The sequence below is a fragment of the Miniopterus natalensis genome, chromosome 1, assembly GCF_054644295.1.
Source record: "Miniopterus natalensis isolate mMinNat1 chromosome 1, mMinNat1.hap1, whole genome shotgun sequence".
Lineage (NCBI taxonomy): Eukaryota > Metazoa > Chordata > Mammalia > Chiroptera > Miniopteridae > Miniopterus > Miniopterus natalensis.
In genome coordinates this window covers 88,070,776-88,085,931 of record NC_142081.1, presented here as the reverse complement: position 1 = coordinate 88,085,931, position 15,156 = coordinate 88,070,776, and the positions used below count along the sequence as shown (strand labels likewise).

Genomic DNA, 15,156 nt, shown 5'->3' with positions numbered 1-15,156 from the left:
TGGACTCCCAAAACTCATTTCCCATTGCCCTTGGTGTCAGGTCGAGGAACATTTTATCTGTAAACCAAGAGCTTCCGGTGGAACCGCTGTTTCCCTCTGTGCCTGAACCCTGGGTTTGGTGCTTGGGGCTGGGAGATCCAGGGAGACCCAAGAGTTGTCAATGCAATAAGTGTAAAACCCCACCCCCAAGCATCACAGCTGTACTGTGTTAAGGAAGCTGTGGATAGCAAGTCTGGGAGGTCACAGAGGTAAAAAAATCTTGCAATTCAGCGCCATCTACTGGAATATAGTAGAAAGACCTCTTCAGAGAATGCTGCTATATAAGGGGCATTTATGCCTAGAAAATGGAGAGGAGCAACTACCATGAACAAGCATGGTAATGAGGATGATCAGAAAGAAAATGAAAAATCCTCAGAAAGCAAGTTGGAACACATGGAAATATGTGATATAAATGACAGAGATTTCAAGATTGTAGTTCTGAAAATACACAGTGAGATATGAGAAAATACAGACAGGAAAGGCAGTGCACTCAGAAAACACATCAGTGAACAAAATGAGTACTTTACCAAAGAGACAGAAACTTCAAAAAAGAACCAGTCAGAAATCCTGGAAATGAAGCATGCAATTGTGGAGATTAGGAATGAGCTACTGAGCATAAAAAATAGAGTCAACCAGATGTTGGGAAAAAATAGTGATATTGAAGATAGGAATCTCGAAATGACACAGAGGGCAGAAGAGAGAGACCTGAACATAAAGAAAAATGAAAGAGCTCTACAAGAATTATCTGACTCCATCAAAAAAAGCAATTTTAGAATAATAGGCATGACGGAAGAAGAAGAGAGGGAAAAGGGAACAGAATCTATTCCAACAAAAAGTGGATGAAAACTTCCTAAACCTATGGAAAGAACTAGATCATCCAATCCAAGAAGCAAACAGAATACCTTATTACCTCAATGAGTCCCCCTCTCCAAGGCACATTACTTTAAAACTGTCAAAAATTAATAACAAAGAAAAATTCTCCAAGCAGCCAGGGAAAAGAAGTGACCTACAAAGGAAAACCCATCAGAATTTCATCTGACTTCTCGGCAGAAACTCTACAAGCCAGAAGAGAGTAAACCAAATATTCAAACATCTGAAAGAGAAATTACCAGCCACAAATAATATATCCAGAAAAATTGTCTTTTAAATATGAAGGAGAAATAAAGACATTCCTAGACATACAGAAGCCGGGAGATTTTATAAACAGAAAACCTCTATTGCAGAAAATATTCAAGGGAGTTATTCTACCTGCAACAAAGAACATAAGGTCACAACACTACGAGTAAGATCGCCAAAAACTTTACAGCGTAAACAGGGATAATTTGTGACAACAAAAACGTAAAAGTTGAGGGGGTAAGGGTCTGAACCAGCAAAGAAGGATGAACAGCAGATGCACTTGAAAGGAAAAAAAACAACTATTGTATATATGCAACTTTATTTTTTATAAACCTAATGGTAACCACACACAAAAATCCCCAATCCAGGACACATAGCTTAAAAAAAGAGGACACAGAGGAAAGAAGTATGAAACACCACCAAACCAAAACTACAGATAGAAGTAGAAAGGAAAAGAACCAATGGAGGCACAGAGCTACCAGAAAACTAAAGATAAAATAAAATGGCTAGAGGAAATCCTCATACATCAGTAATTACTCTAAATGTAAATGGTCTAAATTCACCAATAAAGAGGCACAGAGTAGCAGAGTGGATCAGAAAACAAAACCCAACTATATGCTGCCTACAAGAGAGACATCTAAGCTGCAAAGACAAAGGTAGATTCAAAGTAAAAGGGTGGAAAATGATTCTCCAAGCAAATAATATCCACCGAAAAGCAGGTGTAGCCATACTTATATCTGACAAAATTGATTTCAAGACAACAAAGATAGCAGGAGACAAAGATGGACACTTTATAATAATAAAGGGGACGCTACATCAAGAAAACATAACACTTCTTAATATATATGCACCCAACCTGGGAGCACCAAAACACACATCTAAAGGGAGAAACAGATCAAAGCACGATCTCTGGGGTCTTAATATATGGTGATGGGAGAAGATAAGACTTTGGGTGGTGTGCACACAAAGCAATATGCAGATCTTATAATACAGAAACTCACACCTGAAACCTATATGTTCATATTAACCATTGTCACCCCAATAAATTTAATTTAAAAAAATAAAATAATATTGAATGTCAACTGTAATTGAAAATTAAAATTTTTTAAAAAGACAAAGGCTGTGGAAATGTTCCAGATTTAAGTTGGCTAAAGAGACAACAGTGAAGATAATACCTAATCCTAGACTGGTTCTATGCTGGAGGGAGAAAATTTTATAAATTATTGGACTAGTTGACAAATTGGAATATAGGCAAGAGGTAAAATTGTATGAGTGTAAATTTATGAAGTTGATGACTGTGATTATATAACGGAATCTCTCCATTCTTAGGAAATATACTCTGAAGTATTTAGCAGAAAGAGCAGCGTATAATACTCTTTGATGGCTAAAAAAAAAAAAAAAAAGTGTTTGCCTAGCCAGTATTGCTCAGTGGTTGAGCGTCGACCCAGGAACCAGGAGTTCATAGTTAGATTCCTGTTTGCAGGCTCGATCCCCAGTAGGAGGGTGTGCAGGGGGCAATGAATTGATTATTCTCTCTCATTGTTGATGTTTCTAACTCTCCCTCTCCCTTCCTCTCTCTGAAATCAATAAAAACATTAAAAATGAATAAATAAGTGTATGTGTGGAGAGAGAGAGCATACATGCACACACAAATGATAAAACAATAAAATTTTAACACTGGGTGAATTTGGGTAAGATTTGCAGGTGTTCTTGTACCATTTTTATTTTGCATCTTTTACAAATTTAAACTTATAAATAAAAATATATTTTTTAAAATAGATACATGTAGAGCTTATTTTTATTGCCTCTCAGAATAGATGTATCCTGTCTTTATGCCCTCATTCTCAAAGATTACATACTTTCTCCTTCCCTTTGACTGCCTCCACATCCCACTACAACATACATTCTTCTCCCATTACTCTTCGGCTACCACTTTCTGACAGATAAACTCTGTAGCATGAACCACAGAACTTTGTCTACAAAAATTTTCATTTCTGGGATTTTAGAACTTTCAAATGTGGGATTCTCCACTTACTGTTCCCAAGAACATTCTAGACGTAACTCCAAGCTCTAATCGCTTATAAATACTATAAAGAAGTTGAAAACCTGGCTGAAATGGCTCAGTGGTTGAGCGTCAACCTGATCCAGGAGATTGCACAGTTTAATTCCTGGTCAGGGCACATGCCAGGATTGTGGGCTTGATCCCCACTGAGGGGCATGCAGGAGGCAGCCTGTCAATGAATCTCTCATCATTGATGTTTCTTTCTCTTTCTCTCTCTCTCTCTCTCTCTGTGGGGCATGCAGGGGGGCAGCCAGTCAATGACTCTATCATTGATGTTTCTCTCTCTCCCCCTCCCCCATCCCCTCTTTCTGAAATCAATAACGATATATTTGGGGGGGGAGGGGAGATGTTGAAAGAATTTCCTGGTCTGGTTGTCCATTGATAGTTTTGTCTTCTTCAGTCTAAGGCAAAAAATATCAAATACCTACCACCTCAAAGTAAATATCACTATTATGACAATACTTTCTGCTGCTCAGAACGTACTTACTCCAGGAGTTTTGCAAGTACATATTAACTAATCATTGAGAGTTAGTACTGAGTTGAAACCTATTTACCATTCCTGATCTGAGAAATTTCTCCTCAACCTTGAATAGTGTGCCTTCCTTTCAATCAGGAATTATATTGTTTGTAACCCACATTTGTGCATTCCATGGGCCCAAATATTATTTCACTATTTGCTTTTTATGTTTTAAAAATACTATTTGGAGTTATGGACATAACCACCTGTACACACTTAGTCCAAGCCACAATATGGCATTTGTTACACAGACATTCGTATACGTTTCATCTCTATCACTGGACTCTTAAGTCTGAGGGTAAGTACCATGGTTTGTACCAGTCTATTTAAAATAATTATTCAGTTTATATGTATTGTGTTCTTTTTGCTTAGATTTGTTTTCAATAGTATTTTGTCCATCTGTATATTATATTGTATTTTGTTTAACCATACACGTATCTGTGTTTGTCCCTATCAAATATTTTTAAAGGAGTCAGCTTCTACAGTATGGTTCCCATTATTTAACAATTATTGGCTAGCTAGGTCTCATTTTAATTGGCAGAACTTAATTAGAAGAAGCAACCCATTGGCCTGATTCTCTTTACACCCTGTTTTCTACTTTGAACACACTCAATAACATGGCCCAGAAAATTAGAAGACACTCCTATTTCTAGGACCATAATAAATATATTACATCTGTTAGCTGTGGTTGAGCTGTCAGAATTGCAGTTTTGGCTGAAGCTAAATTATACTTAGATCATTGTCTATGAGTTTATTTTGGTCAAATGAAATCCTAAAGTGAATTTTTTCATGTTAGCTTTTCTCTAAGGTTTTAATATTTTATATCTGAACAAGAATGGGCTCTCTTTATATTTTAAGATCTTAGATATATTTGTACCAACTAAAAGAATAGCTTCTTGCAGAGGCAAGAGCACTCTGACTCTCAGATACTTGTTAATTTCAGTGGGAAACACACTGAGATCCCTTGGATAGGAATTGTCCTTTCCAGTCTTGATTCCATTTCCTGATATGTTGGACATGACTTGTCATTGATGGTATAATGTATGCCAGAAGTATATCAGATGTACTTTGGTAATGCAAAAGTAAGTTGATGTTAGATGAGCCTGTTTCTCTATGAATAATTAAGCTTTATAAATGTGTTTGATCTAAGGGGAAACAAATTTTATAGTGGAGGATGCAGTAGTAGTGTATAAATGAGACCCTAAAAATATATAAAATATGCCCTTACAAAGGCAGAACATTGCTAGATGGTCCCTATCAATTTGGTTTTCTGGATTATCTAGATCACCACTCTAATAGAACTTTTAATGATGATGGGAACATTCTGTAGTCTTTGCCATCTGGTACAGCACTAGCCATATGTTGCGTTTGTGGCTTGAAATGTGGCTAATGTAACTGAGGTACTGAATTTTTTTTTTTTTTATATATATATCTTTATTGGTTTCAGAGAGACGAAGGGAGAGGTAGAGAGAGAGATAGAAACATCAATGATGAGAGAGTCACTGATCGGCTGCCTCCTGCATGCCCCGGTCTGGGGATTGAACCCGCAACCTGGGCATGCTTCCTGACTGGGAAACAAACCATGATCTCCTGGATACTAGGTTGATGCTTAACCACTGAGCCATGCCCAGCCGGGCTGAGGTACTGAGTTTTTGTTTTGTTTTTTTTAATATATCTTTATTGATTTCAGAGAGAGGAAGGGAGAGGGAGAGAGATAGAAACATCAGTGATGAGAGAGTTGTCATTGATCGGCTGCCTCCTGCATGCCCCTCACCACGGATCGAGCCCGCATCCCTGGCATGTGCCCCAACCAGGGATCGAACCTCGATCTTCTGGATCCTAAGTCAATGTTCAACAGCTGAATCAAGCCCGGCTGGGCTGAATTTTTAATTTAATTACTTGAAATTCAATTAATCACACATGGCTAGTGGTTACCCTATTGAATAACAGAAATATAGATTATCTTGGTTAGGGACAAGAGAAACAAGTGTTTTTAATTCACTTCGAGATCTCCAAAAACTCGATTTCCATAGCAGTAACAAACAGAATTAGATCATGGAACATCGTTAGAGGGCCTGTAGTTGAAACAAACATGGGTGCAAAGATGTTAACATACAGAGATTTTTATGAGTCTTAATATTTATTTACTGTAATTAGGAATGTCATAGAAGTGTGATATAGACCAAAATAAAAAATGAAACACAATGGTATGATATATTCAGTTATTTATTTTTTATTATAATTGACATTCAATATTTATTTTATATTAGTTTCAGATGTGCAGCATAGTGATTAGATACTTATACAAGTTACAAAGCAATTCCCTTGATAGGTCTAGTACCCACCTCACACCATACATAGATAGTTATTAGTTATTACAATACAGGGGGTGGTAAAAGTACGTTTGCAGTTGTTTGTAGGGTAATAATACAATAAATAATAGGTAATACAAGAATAAACACTAGCCCGGCCAGGCATGGCTGAGCAGTTGAGCGTCGACCTAGGATCCAGGCTATCAGGGTTCGATTCCCGGTCAGGGCACATGCCTGGGTTGCGGGCTTAATCAATGACTCTCTCATCATTGATGTTTCTACCTCTCTCCCTCTCCTTTCCTCTCTCTGAAATCAATAAAGATATATTTTAAAAAAAAGAAAAGAATAAACACTATATGTTTCACATACTGAAAACTGTAAACCTACTTTTGCTCCACTCTGTATTATTGACTATATTTCCTATGCTACACTTTATAGGAGTTGATATCAGGTTGAGTTTTGAGAAGAATAGTCATTTGCTAGGTGAGCAGGCAGAAAATAGCTAATGTAAAAGCCTGAAGACTCGAAATAACTTGCTGTGTGAGATACGAAATTTGATATTGCTAGGTCATAAAATACTGGTGAGACTGGACAAGTAGATCAAAAAGGACCTCTTGTGGCCTGGCCGGCATGGCTCAGTGTGTGAGCATTGACCCATGAACCAGGAGGTAAGGTTTTGATTCCCGGTCCAGGCGAATGCCCAGTTTGCAGGCTTGATCCCCAGTAGGGAGCATGCAGGGGGGCAGCCAATCAGTGATTCTCTCTCATTACTGATGTTTCTATCTCTCTCTCCCTCTCCCTTCCTCTCTCTGACATCAATAATAACATATTTAAAAAGGGAGGTGGGGCTCATGTAATTGTATGGATTTGGATTCTAAGGTGATGGGAAATTAGTAGGAGGAATTAGGCAAGGGAAAGATGTAAGACAAATTGTGATATCAAGCTACTTAATTTAATTTTAGTTATATTATGGTCAACCTCACCTCATTTTCATAAGTAATTAAATGACATTTGATAATATAGAGTGGTGGTTTATGCCTCTTTTTTTCAAATCTTGGCAAATACAAGTAACACCTCACATTTCTATCACCATGACAGTGAGTCTCATGAGGGAATAAACCTCCTTTGCCAGGAATGCATTCACTAAGTGATAGTTATTACTATTGTTGGCAGTGACTTCTAACACTTTAGCTTTAAATACTGCACCCTACGCTTTTTGTAAAGAAGTTAAATAATTTATAAGATAGGACTTAAGATCTTTTTATGTTATATCAAACCATGTGAAATTGCTGATATTTTGTCAGTTTTTGAACTAAAAACTTTCATATGCATTAATAATCTCTTTATGGTTTTAATAATGGACTTCTAATTTATTTGCTTTTGGGAGTGGAGTCACATCCATTGTCTTTTATGACATCTATACTAATAGTAAAGATAATCTCTATTTCTTAAACTTTAAATGTGGGAAACATATCTACAAGCTTAGATTGTGTGTCTGAAAACAAAATTCAAAAATCTTCTTTATTTCTTTAGAAAGTCTATGTCTTGTTTTTACCCAAACATTTGTGAGAAGGTTTGTCAAATGGCGTCACATACTAAATGATGGTTATGATTTCTTCTGTCAGCTTTTAGTTTGGATGCTGAACAGCCTGACTATGATTTGGATTCTGAAGATGAAGTATTCGTGAATAAACTGAAAAAGAAAATGGACATCTGCCCATTGCAATTTGAGGAGATGATTGACCGTCTAGAGAAAGGCAGTGGTCAGCAGGTACAACTTCATTGTATATATGTGTGTTTATGTGTATTTATATAAATATCTACACTTATATGGAAAGAGTATAATGTTGGAGAGAGGTAAGGGAACAGGCTCTGGAATTAGTAAGCATGAAGTCATACCCTGTCTCTGCCCACAATAACCTGTATAGTCTTGAGCAGTATGTTTAAATTTCTCTGTGCCTCAGTTTTCCCATCTGTAAAATAGAGATGATAACTATCATAGAATTGTTGTGAAAATTAAATAAAATAATGTATATAAAGTGTCTAGCTTAGTGACTAGTGTATGTAAGGTACTCCATGTGTTTGCTATTGTAAATGCTGTTGTTATTTTGATTGTTGTCATTTAAATTTAGACGTATCTTTGAACCTTATATATGTGTACTATATGAAAATGACATAATAATTTTATATTTAGCCAGTCAGTCTGCAGGAAGCCAAATTACTGCTAAAAGAAGACGACGAATTAATTAGAGAGGTTTATGAATACTGGATTAAAAAGAGAAAAAACTGTCGAGGGCCATCTCTTATCCCATCAGTAAAACAAGAGAAGCGAGATGGTTCCAGCACAAATGATCCTTACGTGGCTTTTAGAAGACGTACCGAAAAAATGCAAACTAGAAAAGTAAGTGAATTTGAGACATTTTGTAAGTTTTTTAATGTAAGAAAACTATAGTTATGAATATCTCAGTATCAGGAGGCTATGTTTTAATTTTTGTTTAAGTAGACTTTCTATACAATATAATGAAAATATTTAAAATAATTTGGCCTTAAGATTCATTATGGAGCTGTTGGTATATTTTGATATTCATCTGTTCAAAATCATATACAAAATTGATTTCCTGGTGATCTGCCCTCATTTAGTATTTTAAAATTCTCTTCTAACCCTTCAAATATATATATTCTTATATATATGAGTAGCTGTGTTCAGAATGCCACTAGCTAGAAATGCTTATTGACATTAAACAAGGACTTTTATATTTTCAGAATCGCAAAAATGATGAAGCCTCTTATGAAAAAATGCTTAAGCTGCGTCGAGATCTAAGTCGGGCTGTTACTATTCTAGAGATGATAAAAAGAAGAGAAAAGAGTAAAAGGGAGTTATTGCACTTAACACTGGAAATTATGGAAAAGAGGTAAAGTATATTTTAATAGCATTAGGAAGTATGGTACTATAAGCATTTTGTATACTGAGTTATCTCCTAAAAATTACCTGTAAGTCCAGAAATGTGTTTTTTTTAATAATAAAGACTATTTAAATGTGTGGTATGATATACTTTGTATAATTTTACATGTGTTCCTCTCTTTATTTTCTTTAAAAGTGATTGTGTTCAGTAAAATTAAAGTGTGCCAGGTATTTCCATTTTGAAATCTTACATATTTGTTTGTCCTTATGTAGTGTGTGCATGGCTATAACTTCAATTTGAAGTTTTTATTTTTATTTTTTTATATGTTTTTATTGATTTCAGAGAGAGCGAGAGAGAGGTAGAAACATCAACGATGAGAGAGAGTCATTGATCGGCAGCCTCCTGCATACGCCCCACCAGAGGTTGGGGATTGGGAATCGAGCCTTGCTGGCCGGCCTAAAGTATTTATTTTATTTACTAGATGGTACTGATTTTTAAAAAAGAAAACATAAGAGTGAGGGAGAAGGCCCATAATTTTAACACTCAAATAACCATTCAGCAAGGTACACAGTGAAAACTTGAAGCCTTGCTCCCCTATTTCCTGGTCCCTATCCCCAAAGAAAACCACTGTTGAATTTCTTGTGATTCAGTTCAGAAAAATTAGTTTAATAGCACAGGCAATTGAAATTAGTAGAAACTTCCTCAGCACCATTTTAGTTATTAACTTCAACATCTCGACCAAATCTTTCACCAAAACTGCTAAGTTAATATTTGTACCTTTGTGCCCTGGTTTGGTGGCTCAGTTGGTGGCAGCATCATCCCTATAGGACAGGGTTTCAGATTCGATCCCTAGTTAGGGCACATACAAGAATCAACCAATGAATGAATGCATAAATAAGGAGAACAAAATTGGTGTTTCCTTCCCTCCCTTTCTTTCTCTTTCTCTCTCCCCCACTTTCCTACTCCCTCTCTCTCCCTCTTCCTGTCTCTCTCTCAAATCAATAAATAAAACTTAAAAAAAATTTTTTGAGCCTTTGTTTTTTTAGCCACAGTCTTCTATTTATGGTGCTAATATAAAGCTATAAGCCAGAAAGTAAAAGGAAGAAACAGAAGGAATTACATAATCTTTCATTTTAATGAGCATTCAGCAAATTAATCAAAGTTTAACTAATTTTACCAAGTCTAATCATTGTTTATAATTACATCTCAGCTATTAATAGAAGGGTAAGTACTTAAAGAACTAACTTTTTAAACTTTCGTTTTTATAATTCCAGGTATAATTTGGGTGACTACAATGGAGAGATTATGTCTGAGGTTATGGCACAGAGACAGCCATTGAAACCTACTTACGCCATCCCCATCATCCCTATTACTAATAGCGGTCAATTTAAACATCAGGAAGCAGTGGATGTGAAGGAGTTTAAAGTTAATAAGGTGATATAAAGTTTTCTGATTATAGTAGCTGATAATGGAGTGATATTTTATCATTAGAATCAGTGAAAAAGAAAAGTATATCCTCCCATGAAATATGCTGCAAAGCCAGCTTTTGATTCAAGACTGGCCTGTAACAGTAGAGTTGTAAATAATAATTAACTTTGTGATTAACATTTCCCAAGAAACCATGCCATAAACTGCATAAAACTTGACCAATATTTAGCATATTTACATAACCAGATATTTGCCATGATCTTTTTCTTCCCAACAAATACCATTTTTGCTTTTAATCATTTCCTTTTCCCTACACATCAAATTCATACCTCTCCTACCTCTGCCATCCCTGCCATACATACTTCTAACATGCCCTTTGTTCATCAGATCAGTCACTCTGCCTGTGTATTTTATCCTCATGTTTCTCCTGTTTAAAGATTTCATGTCATTGTCCTCTAATACTGCTCAAAATTCACTCCAGAATGACTTCATTGTTTAGCTAGTAGTAAATCTTTACTACTCTTTACTTTCCTAACACCTCAGCATTATGGCTTTATTTTCCACTGTTAACAGTAATCTGAAGTCTGCTATCTGTATATGTAAAATTTTTCATTATTATTTTCTCCATATTGATTTGTTAATTTTTTAGAATAAAGACTAGATACCCTTTTTAAAAATTCCCTCCTAGTATTTTTATAGGAAATTAAGAAAAAGAAACAGGAGCCGGCAGTAAATACTAATTGCAGTTAAGGGTTTCAGAGCTGGAGAATTTTTTTCCTGTCCTTTAAATGTAACAGAATACTTTATCGATGATGTTTAGGAGCATATTCATGTTTTCACAGAGACCAACCAAACTCCAAGACTTTACAGTATAAGATGACAAAACATAAGAGTCTTGTATTTCCTATGACTATGAATGCCTTCATTACAGTAGTAAACTTTTAAAAACTTCCCAAAACTGCGGGTTTGTCGAAAATGGTTTCCTAGTGTTTGATTAACTCATGACTTTATTGCAGCAAGATAAAGCCGATCTTATCCGACCTAAACGTAAATACGAAAAGAAGCCCAAAGTCTTACCATCGTCTGCTGCTGCTCCTCCTCAACAGACGAGTCCCGCTGCACAGCCAGTCTTTAATGCTAAAGATTTAAATCAGTATGATTTCCCCAGCTCAGATGAAGAACCTCTCTCCCAGGTAAACATAAGAATTTTTCTATGAATGTAGAGGAGTAATGTAGGAGGAAGTCACATGCAGTGACTCATTGCATTTTATTTAAAGGTTTTGTCTGGTTCTTCGGAAGCTGAGGAAGAGAATGATCCCGATGGTCCATTTGCTTTCCGTAGGAAAGCAGGCTGTCAGTACTATGCTGTAAGTTTCAGGCTCTTTTTAAATAACAATATGTTTACCTTTAACTGACCAAGTAAAATAACGTAGTTTTTTTTTTTTAAGCCTCACTTAGACCGAACTGGCAACTGGCCTTGGACTAGTCCTAAGGACGGAGGATTAGGGGATGTGCGATATAGATACTGCTTAACTACCCTTACCGTACCGCAAAGGTGTATTGGATTTGCACGAAGACGGGTTGGTCGCGGTGGAAGGTAAGGTATTTCTGTATCCTAAGCATAGAGATATTTTAGACAGAGGATAATCGAATTTAAAATTTAAAGTGCTATTTAGGGTAGTTCATTTGTTTCCATTTGTATTCTTGACTTATTTTTTTGTTCAAAATACTCTGTCTTGCTGTCTGGTGCTTATACAGCCATAGCATTATTTTTTTTAATATATCTTTATTGATTTCAAAGAGAGGGAGGGAGAGAGAGAGACAGAAACATCAATGGTGAGAGTCATTGATCAGGTGCCGACTGGGGATCAAGCCCCACAACTCATGCATCTGTCCTGACCGGGAATCGAACCGTGGTCTCTTGGATCCTAGGTCGATGTTCAACTGCTGAGCCACACCCAGCCAGGCACAGCCATAGCTTTTAATGCATAACTAATGGATCCCTAATGGATCTGCTTTTCTTCCCAAGTTTAAAAACCTCAGATAGCTATCCTCACAGAATTCTGACAAAAGGCACCAAGTAAAGGCAAGTGTAAGCCATGATTGCATAAATTGTATTAAGTTAAAGAAACTACAAATGTTGTTTCAGGAATTCTTGAAGTTATTGAGAAAAAAAAAGGGGGGGTTAAATAGACTAAGAAATACCATATATAGTATACTGAATTGTTTAACTTTTCAGTGAAAAGTCTCCAGGTTCCATGTATGACCTGATCTTGACATCTCAGATTGTCGGGATCTCATTGCTCTTCCTTTTTTTAAACCTGATAGATCTCCTTCATACTGTAGATGCATTTGTGTGAGAAATTGTATAGAGGGAGGGAAGGAATTGCAGAACGCATAAAAGCAAAGAAAAAGAAAGCTTTTGTGTAAAATAAGATAAAAATGAAAAAGCAAAACATAATGTCAAGGTGCTTTCAGGAAGAAAGCTAAGAGTATGATTTATGATAAATTAATGGCTTACACATTTGTTTCATGTTTTAATTTTGGTTTGCAGTTCTTATCACTTAAACATTAGTTTAGAATTACCTGGGCATCAAAATGCATATTTTTAATTTTATTAAAGCTATTGGGGTGACAATGGTTAAGAAATTATATAGGTTTCAAGTGTACAGTTCTATAATATATCATCTGTATATTGCTTTGTGTGTTCAGCCACCAAAGTCAAGTCTCCTTCCATCTTCAAAATACATTTTATTTAGCACTTTTTCCCATATCATTACGTTGACATCACTAGTAGTGAGAATTCTCTATGGTGGCTATATTTTATTCTATACTAGCATTAATTCATTAACATTTTAAGGTAAAGTCATTTATAAAGTTTAGGTTAGTAACATCTCAAATATTTTATCAGAACTTTTAATGGTATAACATATCCCAAAGATCACACACCTTTTACTGCTTTTTTCCTACCTCCTCTTCCTGCCCCCCCTCCCCAATGAATGTTTTACTTAAACAGAGAACAAATATGTTAGCAGCATTTTATAGTGTTCTGGTGCTTTGTAATGGAAGTGAAAAATCTTCAGTTTAAAAGTAATTTGAAAAGAAAAAGACTTTCATATGTTACCAGTAACTTACACTGGTCAACCAACCCTTAGAACTGTTAGAACTCTTACTGTTGTAAAATATTTACCTTATTCTTTGAGGTGGATTACTCTCTTATTTAATTATATCATTATAACATTAAATAAAAAACCCTTATTAGATATTAAGATTTTAGCCAAAAATTGCAATAATCAAATTTAAATATTCAGTATGAAATGGCTTTTTGGATTTGGGGGAGAGAAAGAAAATCATTTTTATTTTAAATTTTTGAATAGCTATTTTACACACATGTTTTCTGCCTTATTTTTAATAGGGTGTTACTGGACAGAGCTCACTCAGACTATGACAGTATGTTTCACCATCTGGATTTGGAAATGCTTTCCTCACCACAACATTCTCCAATCAATCAGTCTGCCAATACCTCAGAAACAAATACCTCGGACAAATCTTTCTCTAAAGACCTCAGTCAGATACTAGTCAATATCAAGTCATGTAGATGGCGGCATTTTAGGCCTCGGACACCATCCCTACATGACAGTGACAATGATGAACTCTCCTGTAGAAAATTATATAGGAGTATAACTCGAACAGGAACAGCACAACCTGGGACCCAGATATGCAGTACCTCTACGCAAAGTAAAAGTAGCAGTGGTTCAGCACACTTTGGTATGTTTATTTGTTATAATGTACATTTCTATGGAAATGTCAGGTTTATCAATTTTTGAATATGCGATTTATTATATTTATGGCTAAAAGTCTTTTTCTCAAAATAGTTAAGAAAAAGACCTACGTTTAAGTATCTGTTTGAATCCTGTTTGTACATGGGTATTGATTTAAACATTTTCAAAATAATATGGGGGGGAAGGACCATAATTTGTTGCTATTTTATGCCTGGACACTTCTCTAGTCTTTCACTTATACTGCTTAAAAGCAGACCAGCAAGTTGATAGATATGCAAAGCTTTATTTTTCACAGTAATTCAGAATAATTATTATGAGAGAAAGTAATTTTTCATAGAATAATATTTAAGTTAAAAGATTATTTTAATAATTTTGGAAACATTTTTAGATAATATCTACTTTAGCATTATGACTACTTTGTGAAATGTGTCTAAAATAAATGGCTATTTTAAATATTTCTAAAATTTTACCTTTCTATGTTTTTATTTATTTTTTAAATGTTTTTATTGATTTCAGAGAGAGAGATAGAAACATCAATGCTGAGATTCATTGATCAGCTGCCTCCTGCACGCCCTTTATTGGGGATCAAGCCTGAAACCCGCCCCCCGCCCCCAACATGCCCTGACCAGGAACTGAACCTTGATTTCCTGGTTCATAGGTTGTGGCCCAACCACTGAGCCACGCCAGCCAGGCTACCTTTCTATTTTAAAGCATAAATGTATTATTTTAGCATGTAGATTATAGAAATCCACTGTTGAAATTATGTTACTACACATTTTTATAAAGATAATTTAAATACAGATTTTGAAAGGACTATAAAGATATTTATTCTGTTCCCCTAATCATCTGGTAAAGCTGTAGTAAAACCTTCTAATAAATATGAAAATGTGCTTATTCTTAAAGACTTCCAGAGAAGATTTCATAATTTACTTTGTGTTAGAAAAAAAGTAATTCAGCTCATAAGAAAAATAATCACTTTTTTCCTCAGAAATTAACT

General features: G+C 35.4%; 1 protein-coding gene across 3 annotated transcripts in view; it reads left to right on the top strand.

Annotated features, from left to right (window-relative positions):
* Nucleotides 1-15,156, top strand: part of EPC1 (enhancer of polycomb 1) — a 97,990-nt gene that overhangs the window by 71,536 nt on the left and 11,298 nt on the right. For all 3 annotated transcript variants that reach the window (XM_016196312.2, XM_016196310.2, XM_016196311.2), the window contains exons 3-10: nucleotides 7,672-7,817; nucleotides 8,241-8,447; nucleotides 8,810-8,958; nucleotides 10,224-10,383; nucleotides 11,394-11,570; nucleotides 11,655-11,744; nucleotides 11,826-11,974; nucleotides 13,793-14,145. In XM_016196312.2, the coding sequence (XP_016051798.1) occupies nucleotides 7,672-7,817; nucleotides 8,241-8,447; nucleotides 8,810-8,958; nucleotides 10,224-10,383; nucleotides 11,394-11,570; nucleotides 11,655-11,744; nucleotides 11,826-11,974; nucleotides 13,793-14,145 (1,431 nt within the window). The remainder of the gene's footprint in view (nucleotides 1-7,671; nucleotides 7,818-8,240; nucleotides 8,448-8,809; nucleotides 8,959-10,223; nucleotides 10,384-11,393; nucleotides 11,571-11,654; nucleotides 11,745-11,825; nucleotides 11,975-13,792; nucleotides 14,146-15,156) is intronic.